The 25,130-nt window shown below is 54.0% G+C and overlaps 3 protein-coding genes and 1 long non-coding RNA gene across 4 annotated transcripts; 1 reads left to right on the forward strand and 3 right to left on the reverse strand.

Moving 5' to 3' along the window:
- Positions 1-4,000: 4,000 nt before the first annotated feature.
- On the reverse strand, positions 4,001-8,936 carry REXO2 (RNA exonuclease 2). The gene is made up of 7 exons (XM_032133952.1): positions 8,790-8,936; positions 8,602-8,685; positions 8,231-8,308; positions 6,245-6,356; positions 5,599-5,707; positions 5,319-5,372; positions 4,001-4,422 (listed from the first exon to the last, which is right to left on the reverse strand). Exons 1-7 carry the CDS (start codon positions 8,919-8,921, stop codon positions 4,293-4,295), a joined length of 699 nt encoding a protein of 232 aa, XP_031989843.1. The 5' UTR covers positions 8,922-8,936; the 3' UTR covers positions 4,001-4,292.
- Positions 8,937-9,630: 694 nt separating this feature from the next.
- RBM7 (RNA binding motif protein 7) lies at positions 9,631-11,920 on the reverse strand. The gene is made up of 5 exons (XM_032133951.1): positions 11,755-11,920; positions 11,416-11,578; positions 10,757-10,859; positions 10,500-10,566; positions 9,631-10,184 (listed from the first exon to the last, which is right to left on the reverse strand). The coding sequence occupies exons 1-5, from the start codon at positions 11,848-11,850 to the stop codon at positions 9,789-9,791; spliced, it is 825 nt and encodes a 274-aa protein (XP_031989842.1). The 5' UTR covers positions 11,851-11,920; the 3' UTR covers positions 9,631-9,788.
- Positions 11,921-12,914: 994 nt separating this feature from the next.
- Positions 12,915-14,403, forward strand: LOC116455766. Its single transcript, XR_004244472.1, has 2 exons — positions 12,915-13,238; positions 14,007-14,403. It is a non-coding gene; the product is annotated as an uncharacterized LOC116455766 (long non-coding RNA).
- A 77-nt stretch (positions 14,404-14,480) lies between these two features.
- Positions 14,481-15,742, reverse strand: NNMT (nicotinamide N-methyltransferase). Its single transcript, XM_032133578.1, is given in 4 exon segments — positions 14,481-14,791; positions 14,930-15,052; positions 15,054-15,118; positions 15,512-15,742. Coding segments are annotated over 4 exon segments (693 nt in total). The 3' UTR covers positions 14,481-14,517.
- Positions 15,743-25,130: the final 9,388 nt, after the last annotated feature.

Here is a 25,130-nt window from a genome sequence, read left to right on the forward strand (position 1 = left end):
CCTTCAGACCTCCCTTTGACTGCAGGAGCAGTCAAAAAACAGCCACCCATGGGAAACCCATGGGCTCTGTGCAGCATTCCCACCCTGGCCCTGGCTCCATTGCCCGCTCCCTTCTGGAGCCGCTTCTCCGCCCGCTACCTCTGCTCTCAGCTCCGCAGCTCCCTGTGTTTGGGAGACACCACAAGACCAACTGCAGCAACAGCAGCGATGCCATCAGCAAATGGCAGCTCCGAGGAGTGGGTTGGGGGTGTTTCTCGGGCTGTTCACAAGTGGCGGTTTGAGTGTCAAAACTTGCGCAGGGAAAGGCAAGAGCATCGCAGATACACCTGGCAGGGAACGTCCCACAGCCCCTGGGCCTCCCTGCGAAAAAAAGCAGCTCCTGTCAGGGGTGTTGGCGAGCAGAGCACAGAAAATGGAAGCATGCAACAGGTTGGAGGACTCATGGGGACGTTGAGGGGATACAGACGTCCAGAGTCGACAGTAAGGACAGCAGGGGAGCCTTCCACGCTGCTCCCCAGCCCTCGGGGCATGGATGAGGGCTTGCTGCAGATACCACTACAGGCAGATACCTACTCCAAGAAAGGGCTGGGCTTTGAGTGTGTGATGGCACTGGGAATCCAGAGCCACCTTCTCTGTCGTTATCAGGAGTTTTATTCTGACTGGTGGGAGCAACGAGAACAAACACTGCAGAGTGCTGGCTGGCAATGAAAGTTTCTCTGAACCAACAGAGATTTGCTTCAAAGGGGCCTATGAAGAGGTTCCATTTAATTATGAGGCAGAAAGTGCCACATAACCAGTACATGCACGTTAATATGTACCCATGCATGCAGCAGTCCCCCAAAAGACGGAGCAATGCAGAGAACCAGGCGGATCCTTTCTGTGCCGTGGCCCTGGCAGCTCATGGACCAGACTGCTGCACTGGAGTCACGTTGCTGCCAAAGGGACGCGAAACTCAGTTTTATTTTTAACTTGGCTGGAGGGAAAGCGGAAGGAATATCTTACAGTGGAAGAAGTAGATGAGGACCCTGGAGATCTCAGCTCAGTTCTTGGCTCTGCTACAAATTCCCCATGCGACCTTATGGAGGTCACTTCATCTCTCTGCACTTCATTTCCCTTCTGCAAAGTTTGGAGAGCGTGATCCTCCCTCTGGTCTTGTCTCTTGGGTCGGGAGCAGACACTGATTTTATTCCCTTGCAAGTGCAGTGCAGGAGAGGACTCTGTCTGGGGAAGGTGCAGGGCAGCTTCCCCGGCTGTGCCCTCACATAGGCTGCATGGTTTTTCAGAACAGAGTTCCCCCCAGACTTCCCAGGAAAGGGGATTTTGAGGGTAAACAACAAAGCCTGGTCTTAGGCAAGCAGAAGGATTTGCACCCTGTAACCTGCCCTCAGTGCCCAGAGCTGAGGGGTCAATAGGTGCCACTTGACTCACCAGATAATTGTTTTCTTTTCCAAAATATGGTGTCTGCTAGGCCCTATCACACCATTATCACACCCATTTATGTTCTTCTCGCCGCTGGTGTTAGTGCCGGGGAATGGATCTCACTGACTGTCACCTCTCCCTCCCCGCACCGCTTGGCATTTGACTGACAGCCCGTGCCCCGCACGTGGCACTGTGCCGCTGCTGGCGGCTCCTCCGGCACGGGGATAAAACATTGCTGCAGCACCTGGCAATTTATGGCCATTTGGAACCCATCCATCAGTGGGGAGGTGGCAGAGAGACAGGTCCCTGATTCCAGAGGGACCCTCCGTCCCCATGGCTTGGGAGGCTCCTCCTCACGCTAACTGCTGTTTTGCCCCTTTCCCTCTCTTCCCTCTCTCTATGCTATTCCACTTGCTCTGCTGCTGGAAGGACAGTCCTGGGAGGGATGGGGGTGCCCCATCCTCCTGGGGCCTGAGCGGCTGTGGCAACTTCCTGACAAGTTGTGTTTTACGGAGTAGTCGCGGGGTAATCTTGCACGTCCTTGTTTTGTCATTTAGGGCACTTAAAGTGTCACAGAGATTTCACTACCCTAAAAGCTTATCTGTCAGCAGGAGAGAGTTATTCCAGTAAAAGGGTATCATCAGCGGCAGTGGGAGGAAAAAAAAAAGAGACAAAAATCATGTCTGAAGGTTTTCTATTCCAGGCTCTCTGCAGCCGACCTTGAGCCGATGCAGCTGCACCCAGCAGCTCCCAAGGCCAGTGGGCAGCACTGGCAGCGGTGCCAGCGTGGGCTGTGCAGTGTCCCCAACACATCCCTGCCACCTCCAAGCATCCAGCTCGGCCCAAACAAACTGGGGGGGAATGTTTCTTGAGGGTCACTGTTTCATCCCCTGCCTTTATAAGGTTGATGTTATGTCCGTGCCGCAGCTGCCGAGGGCAGAAGTTCTTCTGGACCATTGCGGTGGAGCCAGCAGCTGTGCCTGGGAGCAGAAGGATTTCTCTAAAAAATGGGAACGGGAGAAAATCGCAGGAAGCTGGGCAAAAGTGTAGCATGAGCTGATATTTTTCCTGATTTCTGTGGTTTGCACCCAAAGAGTGCAGTGTGGATGGATGGATGGATGGATGGATGGATGGATGGACAGAATGAGAGATGCAGGGAAGGGCAGAGAAAAGATGAAGGAGAGAGGGAGGGAGGGATAACTGGTTGCTTTTTGCCAAATGGAGGCTCAAATGGCTCCTGTCTGGAAGGAGCTTCCACATGGGAAACTCTCCATCCTGGCAGTGGCTGGAGCTGTGGGGACTCCTGTTCCGAACACTGAGAACGGGAACACAAACTCCTTGTGCAGTTAGAGGTTCAACGTGCTGTTAACCACCTCGATCCAAGAGATTTCCACAAGCATTCAGGGGTGGAGCCAAGGGCTCCCAGGAATACTTTGTACTTGCCTTTGAAGAATTTTTTTAGCTACCATATCCAAAAACACAGTAATTTGCATCCCTGTATCTGGAACCTCCATGATTGTGTGATGGTGATGGAGCTTTCAGAGCCTGCGAACAACAACTGGTGTAAGTGCTCCTACAGAAGGGAATGGTGTGAAGCCAGGGGGTCCTTGCCCATTCCCTCTACCCAGCCCCTGCTGCAGAAGGCAGCTTTGTTTCCAGACCAAAATAATACCCCACTTTGGTAGGGTTTATCTGTGCTCTGCCACGTGCATGACAAATTTGTACTAAACTGGAACCTCAAATAATGCCAGCACAGAAAACCAGGAATGCTATTGCATAACACAGGGAAATGAGATAAAAATCCTCCATACGGCACTGTTACTTCAGAAGCAAGAATAAACAATATTTAAAAATGTATAAACACAGGTGGCATACGTTCCTTAGAAAACATTTTGAGAAAAACAAAAGCATCTTAACAAGGAATAAAATATGAAAAGCAGGAGAAGTAGGTCAGAAAGAAGAAGTCAAAGGAAGGGGAGAAAACCAACAACACGGAAATGAAAGCCAGAGTGGATTCTGCTGGCATGCAGCTGTGACGTGGGTCTGGGGAGCTGCTGGGACAAGGGTGAACCAAGAGTCCTTGGCTCCAACACGGTGCCATCCCAGGGCCCCAGCGGGTGGGGCCAGCAGCTCTATAGGGATGCATCCAGGCATCTCTGCAGCTGCTGGCAGTGGTGGATAACCCTGTGCTCTGCCTTGCTCCAAGCCTGCCCACACAGAAAACAAACCTCGTTGGAATTGCCGACTTACCTGGGAGTTGGTGACAGAGGAGAGAGACATTTCAGAGACTCATTTATTTGCCCCATTAACCATTTTAATGGCCCCTCTGCAGTAACAATCATTCCCAGGGTTGGCAGAGCAGGTGTTCCAACAATCAGCGGGACTGAGAAGCCCTGGATGGCCATTATTATTAATGCCCATAATAAAAACATGCCTGGGAGCTGCACACCCCGTGCTCCAATACACCCTCTGGTTTATGGGCTGGCAGCTCCCGCTCCAGGACTGCCCAGGGGAGACCAGGAACAGCAGTTCACCTGGCAGTGTGGTGAGCACCAAAGAAAGGCTGTCCAAAACCACCATCTTTCAACTGAACTGTTTTATTGTGTCGTGAAAGACTGCACCTAAAACCAGGTGTAAGGAGTATCAAACAGCACGTTTTACCTACACCATCCGAACCTGGGCGCTGCTGAGGCCCAGTGTGCTGATTCCCCACTCAAAGTGAAAAGCAGCAGCAACTCAGGCTCTCGTCTGCATTGAACAGCTGGTAAGAAACAAGGTAACCCAGGGTGCAGCTTCCCAAGAGACTGGCAAACATAAAAGAACCAGGAGACGCATCTAGTGTGTGCTACGGGCTGGCGTGGTGGGAGGAGAAATCAGCTGGCAGCTTTATCGCTTTCCCCGTTCTCAATCAGTTTCCTTTTCTTCTCATCCGTTTTCCTCTTGAAGATGTGGTCTCTGTAGAACTGGAGTTCTTTGATGCTTTCCCTGATGTCATCAAGTGCTCTGAAAGAGAATTAAGGAGGGTTTCAAAGCGTCTGGGTCCAGCTCCAGCTACGCCTGGATCCTAATGCCGCTGAAAACTTCCAGGCTGCAGGAAACCAAACTGATGCACATGGAAGGTGCATCTGTCAGAAATGAAAATAACCCTCATTGTCTCAGGGAAGCAATAAAAGTCCAGCGGTGCCAACAGCTTATTAGTTTATGTCACCGTGGCACACAGCTGCTGGAAGCCAGAGGGGTCTACAGCGTTGGCTGTTAAAAACAATCCGATCCAAGGGAAGAGACGAGCGCTCCAGAGACCTGCCCTCCGCTCCAGCCAGGGCCTGCTCAGGGCTCAGCCCCATGCAGAAGCACATCAACCATGACTTTGCCAGAACCTCTGCCACAGCCAGCCCTCCTCCTTCTCTGTTTGTACCAGAGCCTCCCTCCTGGCCCAGCACGGTCACATCAGAGCGGAGCCACAGAGGTTCCCTGGCTCCTTCCCACTCCCTCTCTGGCACATTCCAAGCTCAGGAAATAGGCAGGAGCAGGACTCACCCCCCATTCACAGTCCTCCAATTTTTGTGTTTCTGTAACCAACTCTACCCAAAAAAAGGGCAGATAACCCCCATTAAGTGATTGTTTGCATGGCCAACAAACATGCACCTCAAAGAGCTGAGTGAATCAGAAGGACTGAGGAAACTTCTGGTTCTCTGTATTTTAATACTCCATTTCCCTCCACTATCTAGGCTTTGGACAGGAGAATACAAACATCTGACACGGTGCAGAAGCACACAGCCTCCACCTGCATCAGACACAGGATGCTGGAATTCACAGGGAGCCCCATATCCTGCTCAGGAAGAGCAGAGTTCCCTGCAGGACAAGCCCTGCTCAGTCAGAGACAGAAGCACAAAGCTCACCTGTGAGAAGCCGCCTTCTTTGGTGCAAACTCATACTCCTCTGGATACCAGCGCCTGTGAGCAGAAAAATTGCCACTCAAAAAGAAAACTGGGATTCAAAACCATGTCTGGTGACTGCTGCAGGTTTGTTACACTTGGTGAAGGAATTTTGGTTTCACTGACACCCAGAGGTGCCACAGCCCTGGGAATCTGTCCCCCTGCTGTGATCTGCAGAGCCCCAGCATCACGAATGGGCATCCCGGGGGTATCTTTCAAACCACTTAATTGGGGGAACATTTACCTGCAAAGTTCCTTGACAGTGCTCACATCAATGATCCTGTAATGAAGGTGCCTCATGAACTGCGGCATGTATTTGTCAAGGAATTTCTTATCTGCATGAACAGAGTTACCTACAAAGACACAAAACAAGATGTTTCTTCAAAGACGCTACAGAGCGACATAGAAACGAGCAGTGAGCTGGGAGAGATCACAGGGGACGAAAAGCCATTCACAAGCAGCTCATTTATCCCATTTTCTAGCAAACATGATTGTAAAGGTTTGTCAGATTTTCATTGCAGGATCAGATCACACAGGGTTTAATACTAACACCTCTAGTAATTCCTCAGTTACTACTCCCCCAGTTTGTGTCACACAGATAAGTATCAAAGAATTATGCCAACATTGGGTTTCTTCCCAAGTGAAAATGGCCATTGGTATTAATTTCACTCAGCACCTGTCCCAAGATCATATATGAACATTCTGAAAGCAATTCTGGATAAGAGGACACCTGGAAGATCCTTATTTGGCCTTTGGTTGGATACCCAGGGAGGAAAAGACACAGCATAGAACAGGAACACATCCCTGCCACAGGTGCCAGTGTGTGTTTGCATCCCACTGGGAGTGCAGGATGGATGATGATGTTGTAGTTAAGAAAGAAGATGCTTCACCTGCGAGAGGACAGAGCCCCGGGGGTGTCTGCTGCCGCACGAAGGACAGGAACTCGTACTCTGCCTGCTGCAGTGAGATTTTACTCTCCTTCACAGCCTTAGTAAGGCCAGACTGCAAGAAAGAGCCAAGTCATAAATCAGAAACACTCTGTCACAGACACTGCCAGGAATACTCCAGTTCTCAAGTAAATGTTTAACTCTGCAGTGAAAGGTCAACCCTTTGACCGTTGTTTGTTCCCCAGGTACCTCCTGAACTCTGCATCTCAGTTCTCTGGGGCACCCCCAGCCTCTACTCTCCCCAGGGACCTCCTGCTTGGGAAGTAAAACCAAGGCAGGTCAATAGTCCTGGCAGCACTGACCTTGCTGTGGGGTTTGGGGTTTTTTCTTTCCCTTTTTTTGATTTCTTTGCTCAGACTTGTTCTCAGTTACCAAGACGTGAGGTGTTGTTTATCCACCTGCACATCCTTGAGCCAGGAGAGCATTACATCCCCTTATATCCCTGTTTCAGGAGAGGCACTCGCCTCCCCAGCAGGGAGCAGCAGGTACCAGTGAACACAAACAAACAGGATCCTGCCTTCAGGGTTTATCAAGATTCCTATAAATCAGAGAAGTTCCTCCCTTCTTTTTTTTCAATAGTTAAATGTCAAATCCTCTCCAAGTGTTCTCAGTGATTTATTTCCATCTGGCTACGCTATATATTTCCACGACTGTGCCGCAAAAATCTACTTGACAGATCCAAGTGGTGGTTAAAAAATTCATTATGTGGCAGCATTTTCATCTATATTCTAATTGCTTCTCTTCTCTTAGTCAATTAAAAATAAGTAGCTCCTCAGGAGCAGCAAGGACGCATGCTACCATCTCCAATACACTCCCGAGCTGAAGCCGAGCCGGAATCCTCAACTGGAGCAGGGAAAAGCACCCATCACAGTAAATTAATATTCATTTCCCAAACTCTTGCTAATTCTTCCTAGGGAGAGCAAGACGCCGAAGGGGGAGGAAGGGGGGTTACGGGTATCTTAAAACTAACTTGAATTTCAATTCATCATCAGGGACTGGAAAATCCATTTGCTCTCTTGCTGCTGGCAAGGAGGAACCTTTCTCTGGTGGCCCAAAGACCAAAAAATAATCTCTTACTGCAAAAGTGAAGCCTTCAGTGAAAAAATCCACAAGGCTCACAGCACTGAGGGGACAGGCAAAAGCCCAGTGCTTACAGATCTGTTTAATCCCACATGCATCAGAATCCACAGGAAGAAATCTGCATTTCTCTGGCTCTGGACTCTTCTGCACTGATCCTGCACCTGTTCTTACTCAGGCATTCAAGCTTCACCTTCCCCTTCTCCACTGGAATTATTCTGAATTATTTTATGCAAGACTTCAGCAGGAGGAGCTGTCAAGAGGAGCCCACCCACCCCATCTACACCATGGCTCCCACACAGGCAGGAGGTGGCCAGCAGCTCTTTGAGAGGACCAAGGAACCAAACCCCAATTCCCAACCTCACACTGAGAGAGGGAGGCTGAGCCCTTGTCTTAGGAGATGCGAGCCAGTGGCACATCCCTGAGCAACAGACCCTATTCTGGCCCCTCCTGCCTGCTCCAGCCCTCTCAGGGGAGCCTCACTGCTGCTGGGCTGTGCTGATACTCCCGAGCTCTCTCAAACCACGAAGTAGCTTCCAGCACTATTCCAACTTATCAGAAACCAGCCTGCGAAGCACAGGCTCCCTTCAGGCAAGCTGGAAGCTGAAGGCTAAAGATCCCCGAGCGCAATTTGAACTGTGCCGCAGATGACTTGTGACACCTTGGGCAAAACATTCCACAGAGGCTCCTCAATACAAAATAAGACAGATACTGTCTCCTGTCTTTCAACCCCTCTGTCTGACTGCAAACTGCTCAGCACAGGAGTTGTGCCTGCTAAGGCGGCCGTACTGCAGCTCATCACTCAGAATTACACGTCATTCTCATCGCGGCCAAGACGGAGAAGGGCTTTACCTTCCCGTGATGCTCCTTGCACCACTCGGACATGCTCTCCAGCAGCTCGTCGGGCTGGTTGATAATCAGGTTCGGGCCCTGTCGGGGAGAGGAAAACATAAAGGTAACGGAATAAAAGTTTACAAGCATGTAAAAGTTTAGTCCCAAACACAAGCAGAGCACGGAGCAGTTTCAGCCTGGAGACCCGAAGTGCAGTGTGACGCAGGTCCCCGCGCTCCGGTGCCGCTCCCACGCTCCCGGTGCGGAGCAGCGGATCCCAGCGCGGCCGGAGCAGGGCATCGCCCGGGGTTACTTTGTTCCAGCATCCCCCGCAAGCGGCGCGGTCCTGCCGGGGCCGGGGGTGCCCGCTGGGTCCCGCCCGGCCCCCTCACCTCGGCCAGCACGTTGAGGTCGCAGTCGGTGATCAGACACGCCATCTCCAAGATCTGGTCCTTCTCCACGTCCAGGCCCGTCATCTGCCAGGGGCGAGCGGCAGCGTCAGCGCGCCCGGGGGCCCGCGCCCCCCGTCCCGTCCGCTCCTTCCCCGCGCCCCCCGCCGCCCCGCGCCGCTGCCCCGCACCTCCAGGTCCACCCAGACCATGCGCTGCCCCATGTCGCCGCCGGCCATGGCCGCTGCCCTCCGCCGGCCCCGCCACAGCCGCCCGGCGCAGATCCGCAGGCGGCCCAGGCCGGCGCGGCCGCCGCCCAGCATAGCCGCCGCACTACAGCTCCCGGTGGCCCCCGCGCCGCCGTCCGCGCTTCGTGGGGGTGGACGCGCCGCAAGGGCTGCTGGGAGATGTAGTCCAGCGTAGCCCGGGGCCCTCCTCCCGTCACCGATCCCACGGAGGAGCTCCGCTCCCCCCGCTTCAAAAGAGGGGGCTCACCCAGGGGCTTTCCCCAGGGAGACTTTTAATGTTCTCCAAGACGATACTGTCATATTTTAAATGGACAACGGGGAATGGGTTCAAATTGAAAGAGAGTAGGTTTGGATTACGTATTAGGAAAAAATTCTTTACTGTGGGGGTGCTTAAGCACTGTAAAAGGTTACCCAGGGAAATCGTGAACGCCCCATCGCTGGAGGCGTTCAAGGCCGGGTTGGATGGGGCTCTGAGCAACCTGGTCTAGTGGAAGGTGTCCCTGCCTTTGGCAGGGGGGTGGAATGAGGTGGTCTTTAAAGTACCTACCAACCTAGACCATTCTGTGATTCTACGACTGTATAAAAAACGATATGAGGAATGCTGCAGATGCCAGGCAGCATCTGTCCCACCTCAACCCTGCTTAAAAGGCTAGACCCTTCCATCTGACACAGATGTTCCTTTCTCCTAAAAAATACTAACAGCACTTCTCTGTGACACAAGGACAGAGTAGTTGTTTCTCCAAATCTTCACCACAGCTTTGTTACCCCGTGAAAAGCCCTGAAGTGTGAGTTAAGACATTTAATACTGAGACCAGAGTTTGGCAGGACTGCACTGCTGGTATTTTTACAAACACTAAAAGGTGACTTCACTGGGGGTTTTGGGGGGGATTTATACATGTATTCAGTGAGAAACAGGTCACATTTGCTTTGCCCTCGAGTCCATCAATGCCGCGATGAGTGCCACTTGGCCTCTCTGTAGCTCTCCCTGCGGTAGTCGTAGCTCCAGCCGTCCCGGTGCCTGTCGTCGTAGTGCTCCTCCCGGCCGCCCCGGTAGTGGTGCTCGGCGTCGTGGCCCCTCTCATCAAAGCCGTACTCATCCCGTTTGCCCCGGCCGTAGTCGGGGCCGCGCTCCCCAAAGCGCTCGCGGCCGAAGTGGCGGGTGTCTGGGGGGTAGGGGTGGGCACCCAGCCGGCCCTTGCGCAGGGCCGGCCCCTCAGAGCGCCGCGGCCCCGGGGAGCCCGGAGGGGCGTGGAAGGAGTGCGGGTAGCCAGGAGGGGCAAAGCCGGGCTGCTCATATTTCCCCCCGAACTGCGGTTGCTGCCGAGCCACACTGTTCATCTGGAAGGGAAAGAGGGAAAGGCATGCTTGGTTTGGTACACTCGCTGCCCAGTGCAGTGCTTGAACTAAACCCTGGGCTGGACCCTAACTCACACTGTAAATACCAGGAGAACGGAACAGGTTGGTTTGGAAGTGAGACCGAATGCAAGCTTAATAACCACTACCCACTACTTCACCCACAGCTGGACTCCCACAGCCCAGAGCCCTCCCAACAGACCCCCAACTGTTCCAGGAGCTTCAAATCTTCTGGAATTGTCATCTCAGCACTCCAAAAGTACATTCCCACAACCTGTGCCTGTGAGTGTGCGCACGTACCACTGCTTGTCTCTGCAGGCTCGATGGGAACCCTGGTGCGGCCATGCCATCTGGAACCCTCTCATACCTGCACGGAAAACAGATCAGGAGTTTCAGCCTTAAACACACAACAGCTGCAGTCCAAGGGGTGTCGGTATCCCACTGGTGCTCCCTCCACAGGGAAGAAACACCAAACTGCCCTTGGAAGTAGCCAGGAACGCTGTGAGCCATGCAATGTCTATCTCCACTCCACGCTCCTGTGCCAACAAGACTCATACCTGCTGCAGTTGGATGCTGGATGAGGCATCCCAGGAGGGCTGGTGCCAGCAGCTGTGAGCGGGGGACAGGATGGATTGATATCCTGGGCTGCATGACTGCTCCCTGGGGAGAGACAAATATTTCAGGAGACCCACAAATACCAGATAAGGAACTTGGGTGTGAACTTGCAGGACATCAACACGTTTTGAATTGGCTCTCAAGTTTCCACGTGTTTAATTGGCTCTCACATTTCATCAGTGACCTGCAAAAGCACATGGTCCAGTTACCAAAATATGGCACTGCAACTGTCTTAATTCCCACCAGGAAAGGGCAGAGATATTGTAGCCAATGTGCCTCATTTAACCACCACCAGATGCAATTTTTAGTGCTTGTGTGATAATTTATAACAGATCTCAGAGGTGCTGCAGGAATAACCAATAAAAACACAAAGAGAAGGCTCAGCCAAGGGGGTTACACCGGCCACGAGGGACAAAAAGTCCCTGGTGGAAGCACTGGGACAGGAGTGTGTGAAGGGAGCAGAGCTGGCAGAGGAGGGTGAGCCTTGGTGAGAGGCTCCTGCAATTTACCCGATTAACTGTGATTCTGTTGCAGGCTGGGGGCACTTGACAGCAGTTCACTTTCCCTCTAGAAAGCGGGTTATTTAAGGTTCCTCCGGTACCTGATCGGAACTGGATGCGCATGGGCCGCCCGTACAGCTTGATCCCGTTGAGCAGCCGCAGTCCGTACGGCACCGACTCCTCGTGCTTGAAATTGACGAAGGCGAACTGCTTGGGCCGTCCATCCCGGTCCTTCGGGATCTTCACGGTGATCACGGGACCCGCCTGGCATCGGGGGCGAAGGCGTTAAGCAAACACCGGGAGGGAGCGACCGCCGCCGAGCACGTGCGCCCCGCCGAACCCTGTCCCGCGGCGGCCGCCGTAGCCCCGCCGGCCATGGCGGCCGCGGCCCCCCCGCCGCGTCCCCCCACGGTACACACAGCACGGGCGCCGGGCGATACCTGGTGGAAGAGCTCGAAGATGAGCTCCTCGGTGACCTTGGGGTCCAGGTTCCCCACGAACAGCGTCCGGTTCGCCTCGGCAGCCGCCGCCCCCATTGCCGCGCCGAGATCTGAGCGCCCGCGCTCGCCAGCGGCTGCGCCCCCACCCCGCGCGCCGCGCTTGGCGTGACGTCACCGGCGGCGCGTGCGTGCAGGGCCCGCCCCTTCCGGCGGGGGCGGAACGGGAACGGGGCAGTGGGGAACGGGAACGGGGAACGGGGCAATGGGGAACGGGAACGGGGAACGGGAACGGGAATGGGGCAATGGGGAACGGGAACGGGGAACGGGAACGGGAACGGGGAACGGGGCAGTGGGGAATGGGAACGGGGCAGTGGGGAACGGGAACGGGGAACGGGGCAATGGGGAACGGGAACGGGGAACGGGAACGGGAATGGGGCAATGGGGAACGGGGCAGTGGGGAATGGGAACGGGAACGGGGAACGGGAACGGGGAACGGGTCAGTGGGGAACGGGAACGGGGCAATGGGGAATGGGAACGGGGAACGGGAACGGGGCAGTGGGGAACGGGAACGGGGAACGGGAACGGGGCAATGGGGAACGGGAATGGGGCAATGGGGAATGGGAACGGGGCAGTGGGGAATGGGAACGGGGCAATGGGGAATGGGAACGGGGCAGTGGGGAACGGGAATGGGGCAGTGGGGAACGGGAACGGGGCAGTGGGGAACGGGGCAGTGGGGAACGGGAACGGGGAACGGGAACGGGGCAGTGGGGAACGGGGCAATGGGGAACGGGAATGGGGCAGTGGGGAACGGGAACGGGGCAATGGGGAACGGGGCAGTGGGGAACGGGAACGGGGCAATCGGGAACGGGACAGTGGGGAATGGGAACGGGGCAATGGGGAATGGGAACGGGGAACGGGGCAGTGGGGAACGGGAATGGGGCAGTGGGGAATGGGAACGGGGAACGGGGCAGTGGGGAATGGGGCAATGGGGAACGGGAATGGGGCAGTGGGGAACGGGGCAATGGGGAACGGGAACGGGGCAGTGGGGACGGGGGAACGGGGCAGTGGGGAACGGGAGCGGGGCAGTGGGGAACGGGGGAAGGGGAACGGGGGAACGGGGCAGTGGGGAAGGCGGGAATGGGAACGGGGAAGGCGGGAATGGGAACGGGGCCAGGGACGGGAACGGGAATAGGAATGGAGCCAGGCATGGGAAAGGGAACGTGGACAGGACCGGGGCCTCGTGAGCACGGGCTCGGCGGCAGCTGCGGGCGCAGAGTGCGGGCGGGACGGGCCCGCGTGTGCCGGGGCGCACGGGACGTGCGAAGCCCCCGCCTGCGGCCCGCGGGCCCCGGGAACTCTCTGATGACCTGTAATTAGCCAATAACTGGCAATAGGCCCCGTTTGCCGTAAGGAAGTCGTTGATGCGTCACGTGCACCGGCCCCGCTATCGCGACAGCGCATCCCTGTCACCAGCTTGCGTCCAGGTCCTGCCGCTTGGCAGCCAGTGCCGCGTTTTCTCCGTTTCCCCGTTATTCCCACGCTGTTGTGAAACTGATGGGAAACTGAAAGGGTCCGAGGCAGCCAGTTAAAAACCGGGATGCAGGTGAAAAACCCCCAGATGGGTTCTTTGGGAGCAGGGAAGCCGCGAGGGCTCTGCATTCCGGGGGGGCTGCAGTGGGACACCGGGGGTTCTCCCCGGGGCCTCCAAGCCCAGCTGCTCGTATGACTGGATCCCGTCGGAGTGGGACTCACATCAGCCTTCCCAGGGATTTCACTTCTCCAAAAAGTGGAGGGGGGGAAAAGTGGAAAAGTTGGAAAGCATCCGGTCGGCTCTCCCCAGCCACTGCAATCCCCTGGGTATCCCAGAAGATGCCGGATATAAAACGGGTGTTCTCCATCTGGAAAAATTTTGAAAGGGGCAGTTGAGCCTTCATTTTTCATTAGATCCCCCCGCGTTGCGGCAGATCCGATTTCCTTGTTAATTGGGTGCTGTTCATTTTCTCCACTTCATTACTTGCCGCCGCACCTAGAATTTATATCCATTTGGTTTAATCGCGTTCGCCTGGTTAAATTCCAAACAGTCACTCGTTCAGAAAGGGAATTATTACCTCGCTTTGCCAGGACTTCCACTTTGCCTTAATTTCCCTGGAGCCTCATTTACTTTCGCTCTGCCTGTTTTCTCTCTCTGGGTCTCCTCAGGCTTGGCTGGGAGCGTGTGGTGCTCATGCCACCCTGGCTTGTTCCACGTGCAGGTGCCACAGCCCTGGCCAGAGACCACGGTAGGAGCTGGTAGGCTCAGGCATTGCCTGGTGCAGCCTCACCCAGCCCAGGCTTGAAAAATACACAGTGAGAGAAAAGGAACCACTTCAGGTGCTTCAGAGATGCTATTGGAATTCTGTTGTGCTTGTTTGTGTCACTTTTTGGTGCCCTTTTTGCTCTTCAAAGTAGCAAAGTGGAAACCCCCATTCTTTGGCTGCCTGTTTTCACTCTTAATGTGCAGGCACTTGGAAATATTGCTGAGATTTCAACCAATTCCACTTGCCAGTTTCAACTTTAGAAGAGGCTTGGTGGTTTATTTGTTTGGAGAGTTTGTTTTGGGGTTTTTGTTTGCTTTTTTATGTGTTTATATAATTATACCCTTCTTCCTTCCAGGCACTATCCCTGTCCCTGGGCTGGGGGGAGCTGCTGGGGTTACCCCAAGCCTGGGTGCTGTGTGTGCTGCACAAATCCCAGCTCACAGACACAGTTGGAGCACTCCGGAGTTTATTTAGTGCCAGAAAAAGGGCTGTAGCAGGTGTCCCCAAGGGCAGTCACCATGACCAGGTGCCTCCCTGGCTTCAGGAGGGTGCTGATGTTCCTCAGGGCACTGCGGAAGGTGGCCAGGTCCTTGCAGGCACCCTCCAAGCACAGGGTGGAGACGATGCAGTCGGCTGGCGGCAGGGACACGGGGCCCCTGGGGTTAGCTTTGGTCACATCACACTTCAGAACCTGCTTCACCGTCTTCCTCAATTTCTCCTGCTTCTTAGCCCACTTCTCCCTGGCAAGAAAATGCAAAAATAAGGAGATGAAGGCTCATTCTGTGGATATTTAGCGTCTATGCCTGTGGCTTCCTGTCACCGCACACAGCCTGTGCCACTGCCATGGTTGGTGACAGGCAGTAAGACACCAGCCTCACCTGTCCCCTTCCAGTTCACAAATTTATTTCACTGCTGGCTCCCAGTGAAAGGCTCCTGCTTCGTTCTTCAGCCACTTCTTCATCTCCCGGTGGTTCTGGTCAGTGTAGTCCAAGGTGATCATCAGCAGACAGGAGCTGGTAGGTGGTGGGGCCACAGCCGACATCTATCAGGATGTCACCTCAGCCCATCTGGTGCAGAGTGGGGGGCAAACCATCCCGGTGAGGATGGAAACTGCCCCAGGGCAGAAACATCTCAGAGCCCCTCAGGCTGTGTTCCCCCTAACCCAGAAATGTGAGCCCAAATGCCACAGACCCATGGCACAGCCCCATAGCCCAATGCCAGGGCTCCCTGGCCACAGCCCGGCCCAGGGGCAACTGCTGCAGTGGGTCCACAGCCTGTGGCAGGGGCAGTGCCAGCTCCTGGGGCAGAGGCACTGTCCTCATGTCCCCCGGCCCCAGCTGGGCTTGATGGTGATCCCAGAAACTGTGGCACAGCTCCAGCTGCAATTCCCTGTCTGCACGGACACACGTGCAGGCAGAGGGGTGTTCTTGACAAAGCAGGTGTGCGTCTGTGTCTCTCACAGCTCGCTCCATGTTCGGCAGCCCGGGAAATGATGCCGTCCCACGCCTCCGAACGCCTCGGGAGTGCTCACTTAAGGAGAAGATTTTACGCAGGTTCCCCAAGTTCAGCATCATAAACGCGCTTGCCCCTTCCCGGCTGGTGCTCATGCTGTAAAATTCTTTCAAATACTCGCGAGGGTCAAAATTCCGCTGGTAAAACTCTGCCTCCATGAAGATCGCTGGCGCTTCCATCCTGCCGAGAGCCAGCTCCGCTCCTCGCTCCTCCCGTGCTCCTGTTGTACTTTCAGTTTGCACGTCCCCTCTGCCTGCTTCGCTCCAGCTCCAGCTGCACACGTTCGTCCGCAGGACTTAGGCTCGCCCTCCAGTTTTCTGCTGAGCCTTGCTTTTGCATAATAACTCACTTCTGCAGCCCCCGGCAGCCTCTCGCCCGCCGTCCTGAGCAGCACGGAGGGGACACGGTGGTGACAACCCCTTCGCCGTCACCGCCACAAAGAGGCAGCAGAGCCCCGCACTTCTCGCGCTGGCGGGTCCCCACAGCAGCTCGTCCTCCTCCCACTCGCCCAGCTGGAGCCGAAATGATCAAACAGTTTTAGGCTCATTACGGACTCCAAATCTATATAATTGGCCTTTTCTTTTTTGAGGATCCATCGTTAGAAGTGACAGCAGAGGAGCTGCCGCATCATCGTCAAACTAATACGTGCGATTGTAGATCCAAGGTGCATTTGCTTCAAAACCCCCTCACTGAGCCAGACCTGCCCCTGCCAAACCCTTCTGCTGAGCGTGTGAGGTGTATAGAGGACGTCAGCTTGAAAGATGAACATGGTAAAGAGGTTTTCTTCTGACAGCAAAGCCAACAATCAGTGCTCCCTGCAGCTGCAGTGCTGGGACACGGGGCCCTGCAAGAGCCCTGCTGGCCAGGCAAGCTGACCCAAGGGCATTTGCCAGTGCAGTACTTGGGTTTCAATCCTCAGAGCCTGGTTTTGTTCACTGAATGACATAATCTGGGGATAAAAGTACAAACTGTCAGCACCCAGAAGCCTCTCAGCAGGAGTGGCAGAGCATCTTGGAGCTGGCAAGACTTATTGCCCTCACTGTCAGCCTGGCACTGCCTGGTCCTGGGAATCGTAGAATCATAGAATGTTCTGGGATTGGCCTGCCATGGGCAGGGACACCTTCCACCAGACCAGGGTGCTCCAGGCCCCATCCAGCCTGGCCTTGGACACTTGCAGGAATGGGACAGCCACAGCTTCTCTGGGCAACCTGTGCCAGGGCCTCCCCACCCTCACAGGGAAGAATTTCTTCCTAATAACTGATCTAAACCTACTCTCTGTCAGTGTGAAGCCTTTCTCCCTTGTCCTGTCACTCCAGGCTGTAAATAGTAAATGCTCTAAACAGTCTCTTCCCATCTTTCCTGTAGGCTCCCTTCAAGCACTAGAAGGCCACGATTAGGTCAGCCCAAAGAGCCAGCCCCCGAGCTTGTGGCAGCCCCCAGGATGGTTCTGACGCTCCAGCTTCCCAGCTCCATGAGAGCTTGGCTCCAGGCGTCTGATTTCCATTTTCCCCTGTACTCTTATTTCAGTCAAAGTGTGTGATTAGGGCTGCACGAGCTCCATTGTCATCTCCACCTAAGTGCTGCTCTGATGGGTGGAAACAGCATCTTGATGTTTACAGCGAGGAATGCATCGCTCTGCTTTCCTGGATAACGCACAAAATCTGCCACTGCAGGGAGGGAAAATCACACGAAAAAGGAGCAACACCTGCAGAAGGCTGGGGAGGGAGGAGGGGAGCTCTTCCAGCCTATGGAGGAGCACCTTGGCCTCGTCCCCCTCACCTGGGCAGCAGCTGGGAGATTATAAAGGGCAGAGGGAGGAGGGTTGTTTTAGTACTTGCAGCACATCGAGGTGTTTCTGAGTTAGGCTCTACACGGCCTCTGCCATGAGCACAGCTCCTGTTGGTGTCCCAGAGGAGGTTTGGAAGCAGCCAGCTTGTGTGGCAGAACACTGGCCTAGGGAGGTGCTGTGGTGAGGATAAGCGTCCTTTAAGGGCACTACTGGGTGCTGCTGCTTTTGCGGGGGTTGGTTCAAGGTGGCTGGTTGTTTTGGTTGTTGCAGAAAACATTTTGAGTTTTCCCCTGTATTTCTGTGGTCAGAAATATTGTGCTTCAAGGTTCCCATCAGGGTCAGAGGAATCCACCCACTGCTGTGCCCTTCCCTCTGCCCCCTTCCTCCCAGGGACAGATGTTTGGCTGAGTCTCTGTCGCATGGGCATCAATGGGATCTTATAAACGATGTGTAATTAACAACTGGCCGTGCTGCTGGGCCCCTGCCCCGGGTCTCGCTCCCCAGGGGCTCTGCACACAGAGGGGAGCGGGAGCAGCCAAGCTCCAGGAACAAAAGGCATCTCTTCTCCACGTGGTGCAGAGGATCCCAAACAAAAGGTTCCCATTCCCTGCACTCCTCTCTCTGCTTCTCACTCTCCTCTCTGTGCTCCCACTCTTCGATGGGGATTTAAGCTGTTCTTCTCCTGGTTTGAATTTCTCTGGGCTGCAACAAGAAAGTAGCAATTAACTGTTATAAGGCTGTTTTATAGTCCTGTGCAAACCCTTTCCATCCACTCTGCTTTAAATGGGTACATCTTTTATTCCCAGTTTTCAGGAGTGTAAAACTTTACAGCATTTGCTGCAAACCTTCATACTTTGCTTTGCGGTTTATTGCTCCCTCTGCGGATATATCTCACTCATAAATATGGCTTCCAGCTCCCAGTACTTGACTAGGAGCCGCAGTGCCTCGGAGTGGTTCCGTTAATGGGACTTTGCCTCCATATCGTGGTGTGATTCATCCCAAACCTCTGTCTCTCCTCTGCTCAAAGGTGCAGAGCTCTGTAGAAGAGCTGTGGCAGTAGCAGGTCACTCAGCCAGGGCATTCCAGTGCCAGCAGCACTTTCCTATGGCTCTGGGAGGTGTCGAAGGTGGCTGTGGAAAGCTCAGTGTGAGCTGGGGCTCTGGGGTGGCTTTGGGCACTGCCACTGTGGAGCCTTGGAGCAAAGGTTGTCTTAGGTGGAGAGTTTCCTCTCTCTCCTATGGATTTTTTACAGGTTATTTATAAAAAACATTTATTTTCCTAGGATTAGCATGGAGTCTCTCTGTTCTCCCTGTACTAAGAGGGACAAATAAAGAGGTCAAATCTTGAGGTTCCTGTGGGTTTAGGTCGGACATGGGTGTGTTGTTTCTGACCCCCCTGTAGTTTTTATTTCCATGGGAACATTGAGGAGCTCTTTTACCCTACCGCCCATTTTTGGAACACTTTGGAGATGTGCTGTGCTTGACACAGGCTCAGGTGTCCATGAATGGAGCCAGCCAGGTTTGTGGACACCAAGCGCCAGTGCCTTTGTTCTTCAGCAGCCAAGCCAAAAGCTGAAGCTGAAGGAGGAGGTGGAGGCAGAGCAGGGTTCTGTGTACTGCTGGTCCTGCCAGGGCTCTGGGAAGGGGACAGAGCACTTGGCACCCCTGCACTGGTGGTGGGCTTAAGGGGAGGAGTGGGGGTCCCTGCTGCAGATCCCAACCAGCTGCCATTATTCTGGGACTGTCATGACACAAAGGATTTGGAAAGGTGTGGGATATTAAGTGCAGCTTTCAGACCCCTGCATCCTACATGGTAATTTCCTTGCATTACAGCGATGGTGGCTTTAAAACCGCCCTCCTCCCATCCCCTTTTAACAAAACAGAAAAGCATTTAGGGCCGATTTGTTTGGAGTCCAGAATGGCAGCGATTACAGCAGCGTGGTGCATTTGGGGTAAATAGAGTGATACTGGTGTAAGAATGACCTCTGTTGAAAGGGTGACACAGGGTAGGGGCTGCTGCTTATCCCCCCTTGCATGTGCCCTGCCCCATTACCAAAAGCAGGGTGCTTTGTCTCATCCCTTTGAGCATCCCACCACTGCATTAAAGCTGCTTTACCAGGGAAAAATAAGATCTATTTTAAAAAGCCTTGGTTGCCTGTGTCCATCCCCACAGGCAGGCCAGGTGCTCCCCTCAGCCCCGCAGCTGCAGGAGGGAGGAAAGCAGGGAGGGCACACGTTGGCAGCACCGCGTTAGCGGATGGTTTATGGGACCATTTGCCAGTGCCGGTACCTGCCGATGAGGCTCCAAATGTCAGAGCTGGGCGAGGGAACAGGTGGGCTCTGTGCATCTCTGGGGCCCCACTTATTCACAGGCAGTAAATTAATGACAGGAACAGGGACAAAGTCCTATTCTGGGTGCCGGTGACTGAGCAATTCCCTTCTGGCAGGCGGAGGGAGGGAGACCTGCCACTGTCAGGCTGCCTTTGATTGTGTTGTCTGAGCCAGCCTTAAAGGTAGCCCGCACTCGAAACCAGCTTTGCTCCTGCTCAGGGCTTTGGAAGCAATGGCAAGTCTCGCTTAAAATAATGAGCACCTCTGCTAATTACCTGAGGCTGCCTCTTTGAACCGCAGGCCGTCGCTTGCATCATCCCCATAAAGGAACCGGAGGTTCCCGTCAATCCCAGAGAGACAGGAGATGTTCAGAGCCAATGACATCAGCCCTGTCAGGAGAGGGTGTAAACTGCACCTATACAGACCTGGTCCTGGTGCCAGGCATGGGGCAGGAGGTGATGCTGAGAAAGCCCTCTCCCGGTATCCACTTTTATCCCACCTGCCTCCAGGAAGGAGAGCTGGCGCTGTGCAGGAGGGAAAGTATGGGTGAGGGTGTGCTTTTGTAGCGAGCAGGGCCAAAAATAGTGGGGAGAAAAAGAAAAGTACAGGAGTGATACCATATTAAACAAGCTGTACAACAAGCTGTCGTACACAGACCCAGTATCAGCGCGGTTTCGGTTTTGTCTGTGCCATCTTTATAGAATTCCCGAGGGATTGTGAGCTGGGAGCAGTGATCCGGCGCCGGGTGGGAGGGCAGCAGGGCTGGTGCGAGCTGTGCCGGCGGGAGGCAGGGAGCGCTGGGCTCTCTCTCTCGCCTCTAGGAAGCACTCTGACCTCAGGGAAGTGCTGCTGCACTCCCCGAAACGGGGAGGATCGCTCCGAGCAGTGCTGCGAGTGTGCGCAGGGTCCTTAGGCTTGGCAAAGTGCTTTTTTTGGAGAACCTTGGCTTGGGAGTGGGCGAGAAGTGAGGTCGAGGGATCCCAGCATGGCAAAGCTTGGAACTCGGCAGTTGTCTGTCAGCTCAAGGGAGAGGGCTCTGGGAAATGCCCCATGGGGATGCACCAGCCTGGTCCCAGAGCCGGGAAACCCCTTCCCCTGCAGGGATTCCCTCCGAAGTGGGGGTGAGGCGAATGCCAGCCTTGGAGGATGTGGTTAGATACGGGGGCCTGGTGCGTGGAGAGGTTGGATCGTTCAGGAGCCACTCTGGGCTCTGCTGACGAGCCTCCTCGCCCTGCAAAGTGCAGGAGGGACGAGGCTTCCCGGAGCAGGCGGCTGCGCCCCGGCCCGACGAGCCCGTGCAGATGGCGGAGAGATAAACGACACCATCTCCGTACTGTAGTGGCTCGGCCGTAATTCCTGAAAGACATTTATTTGGAGGCAGCCTTCCCTTTTTCAGGGCTGTGACTCCTCGGGCAGGGGGAATTGCGACGGGGAAGGTGGAAAGCGCAACCCGGCGTTACTGATGAGACCGGTGCCCAAACCCCCATCCATTCCTCTCCTCCAATTTTCTCCTCTGACAATTTATAGGTTAGTTTGATGCTTGAATAGCTGAGTCTCTCTAGTAATATGTATTCTCTGTAAGTATTCCCTGCTGTGGCATATCCTAAGAGAACTCCATCAAATAATTATCTTCCCTTTTATTTATTCACAGTCTTTTCACTCGATCTGCATCACGATAAAATATTCCAATGGCTTCCTCTTAGCACTGAGCCTTCCCCAGATTGTAAAGTGTATTTATGTACAGTATTAAATCCGCCCTGTGCCGCTCTTTATCTCGCCGCTCTGCCCGTTCGATGCTGCCGTCGTGCACTGGCCCTGGCCACCTCCTGCCCTGACTCCCTGTGGCACGGGTGGAGCCTGTGCCACGTGCCCGAAGCCCAGGGCAGGAGAGGTCTGCAGGCGGCCAAGACCCGGCTGCAGCTGGTGCTAAGGGATGGAGAGGGGCAGTCCCACCAGGGAACCTTCCTGTCCTCCCTCGCCGGTGCTTCCTGCCGGGATGTTGCTGCCTGGCAGAGCTGGGCTGCCCACCGTCAGCGGGAGACGTGACTGCAGGGCAGCCGAGCGCAATCAGAACAGGGAAGAAACCAATAGCCTCCTGTCCCCCCTCCAGAGGTGCTGGAGGAGCAGCACTACTCTTCTCCAAGGACTCCGCGGGTCTCCCTGTGGAGCCAGTGGCCTCTGGGGAAGGATGAATCCCTAAAAAGGGGCTGCAGCTTTTCATATTAAAAGAGGCTATTTCAGGGGATGATGTGCAGAGTCTGAGCGAAGGTTTCCTACGCTGATGAGCACTTGGAGTGCTTGGAGCGGCCCTCAGAGAAGGTGCAGGCATGCTGCAGCACAGCTCTGACCTGTGGCAAGGGATACCCTTTCTCCATGGGATAGCAGGTCCATGTTTGCACCTGGGATTGCTGCAGGTTTTGAAAAGAGTCCTTCCAACACCAGTATTTCCTCTTTGTCTTTCTGTGGATTTCTGTGTGCTGCACAGCAGCCTAACAGGGAATACTTGGTGTTGTGCATCCCTCCTTGCTGCTTTAAAAGACCCCATGCAGGAGCGGTGGCCTCTCCACCCCGGGATGCACGGAAGGCATCTTGACATCTCTGCAGGCATGAGTTATCCAAGGGCGTTCTGGACTGAAGGGGCTCTTGTGGTCACATTCAGAGTCTGTAGCAGTGCCAGAGATTCTGTTGGGCCAGAAGAGCTCTCCCCACTCCAGGGCTGAGGGAGTAAAAGCATGTTTAACTGTGTTTTTAGCTTTGCTTCTGCTGCTCTGTCCACAGGAGCATTTCCTGGGAGCCATGGGGCAGCAGCAGCACTTTCTGCTATGCTGTGTCACTGTGATATGGGAACAGCAGTTATTAGGTTGGTCACAGAGAGAAGTAGCAGTGACCATTCACAACTGTGGCTCTTCTTCCTGGCTTTGCCCACAGTCAGCTTGGTTGGTAGGCAGGTGGGCCAGGGAAAGGGGTGTTTCCCAGAAGAGGGAGATGCCAGGGTAGAGGGCCAGTCATGGTGAGGAGGATGAGGATGATAACCATGATGCTCCAACTCACTTGGCTGTGGCACCTCTTTGGAGTGGCATCCCCTCAACTCCTGGAGAGCCAAGTTCCCCAGCAAGGGTTAACAGAGGGTATAAAATTGATTGCGATTTTAGTAATTCAGTATAATCACAGTCTACCAGCAGGTTGCTTTTCCAGCAGGAGGGTTTGGAATTATTTTCTGGAGTTTGCAATATAGAACTTAAATTAAGCCTCAGAAGTCAGAGGAGCTCTGCTGCATCTCTAATGTGGTGCTAAATTCTCAGCAGCACATTCCCTGTATTAAAGCCTTTGCTGGCAATTAGGTTCATTAACTATCACAATACCTTATTTATTACTCGGCATGCCATATGGTTTCCCAGCTAAAGAATGGCACCCGTTCTAGCACAGACCATTTGGCATCATAAAAATGTTAACAAATAATGTTATGGCTCTCAAGGGCAAAAGGGCTCGCCGGGCTGCAGGTCTGCACGGCAGGAGAGAATATGAAAACATTTTTCTTCTATGGCAAAATAAAGAATTCCTCGAGACAGAAGTATTCAAAGACTATCCTGCTTGCATCACGCAAATGGGAGTTTTATACATGCCCATAATGGTTCTGTCAATATTTGCAGCAGGCAGCGCGCTCACTCATCTCCTTTCCTTCCCCTCGCTCCCTCTGAGCACGGACAGTGTTGGAGCACCAACAGGAAGGACCCACCTCCATCTAATCGTGCCGCGTTTATGCCTCTTGATTTTTATTTCTTCTGATGCCACTGGCTCTTTCGTGTATGCAGCTCTTGGGGAGAGGATTAATTATCCAGCACCAGCCTTTATTACTGTCCAAGCTTCAGCACTGGGCACTGCACCGAGGCACCCAGTGTGTCAGAGAGTGTACATGGCATCAATGCCTACACAGCAGAAGAGAGAGAGTGTGTGTGTGTATATCTGTGTGTGTAGGGGGTGAAGCTGCACCAGTAGAAACAGCTCTTTGGGACCCCCATGACAGAACATGAAGTTAGGCATTCTGACCCTGAAAAGGGGGAAATCCTAATTGTAGTTAGTTTAGTGCTCTTGGGAGGAGATCAGGACCTGTTGCAGCCCAGGCTGTGAGCGTCACACAGGGTATACCACACTCGGTTCCTATTTTCAGCAGGATTAGGATTACAAGAGCCAGGGACATCATTTCAGGTCACAGGGACTCGGACTGTCTCCTCTTGGGTACTGTGTGGCCAACAAGGAAAAGATACTTCTCCATTCCTGTTCTGTGAGTGGATTCTCCTAGAATAAACGTGTCCAAAGGGTGACTTTGGCAAAGTGCAACTTAAAGTGGTACTGAAAGCACAGATTAAACCAGACTTTGTGATCCTGTTACAGTACCCCTTGACAACCTCTGAATTTCCAGAAATGGGTCAGAAAGCCGAGTTTGAGGCACAAGTAGCACTGCTGCCAAGCTTCCTAGGCGATGCTCATTTGGTACCTAGGTGAGGTTGTTTCCTGGATCCTGCTCTTCGTTGATTCCCGGGTCAGCTTTCTGATTTGCAGGAAGACAATTCTTCCAGCATGAGCTGAGGAATGGCTCTGGGCTCCTGCAGGTGGGCCCCGGTGGTCTGTGCACAGGTAGCTGCAGTAGCACAGTGCCAGCTCCCCGATTTCCTGCCGAAGATCGGGTGGGTCAGGGCATGCCCAGGGCTCGGTGCCCTCCTGCCAAGAGGAGGTGGTGAGGCTGGAGCAGCTCTTGGATAACTGCCATGGTGATGACCACTTCAAGAATGCTTTGGTGTACAGAACAGCTGCTCTTCCCGTGGGTAGTGGCAGCAGTTAGGTGTTCGGCTGGCACCAGGCTCAGCCTGTGTGCAGCAACTTCACTGTGCCCTGGTCTGTCGGTGCCCACTCCAGAGCTGCCTGTGTCCTGCTGGAACTGCTCTTTCCAGGGAGGGATGTGACAAAGAGCTGTATTGCTGCAAAACTCACAGGCTTTAAGCCAGCTTGGATTATTTCTCATCACCTCATCTGAACTCTCAAGCAATGTGGGTGAAGTATTCTACCTGCCAGTTCACACAGCACTGCTTCCCATTGGGATTCCAGCCATTTCTTTGGGAGCCCCTCTGTTTTGTTTTTTATTGCAGTGGATGGCACACAGTACTCTAACATAGGCAGAGCCTGGTCCTGAGAATAGCTGTGCTCCATGGGAGGATGAGTGTGGCCAAAGATGAAGCTCTGTCCCCCCAGACAGTTGCTGTAATGTCCCCTTTCTGCTGGCCTCAGTGCCTCTCTCCAGAGTCTGCCAGTTCCTCTACCACCTAGTACGTCTGGGTTTTCACTATTCCATGTCCTCCATTTTCAGCTGATTGCCTTCTTCATGGAAGTTGTGATTTGGTTTTTTTCCCCTTCAGGTCCCTTGAAGAGACATTCCAAAATGTGCCCCTTCAA

This window comes from Corvus moneduloides, chromosome 25, assembly GCF_009650955.1.
Source record: "Corvus moneduloides isolate bCorMon1 chromosome 25, bCorMon1.pri, whole genome shotgun sequence".
NCBI classification, from domain to species: domain Eukaryota; kingdom Metazoa; phylum Chordata; class Aves; order Passeriformes; family Corvidae; genus Corvus; species Corvus moneduloides.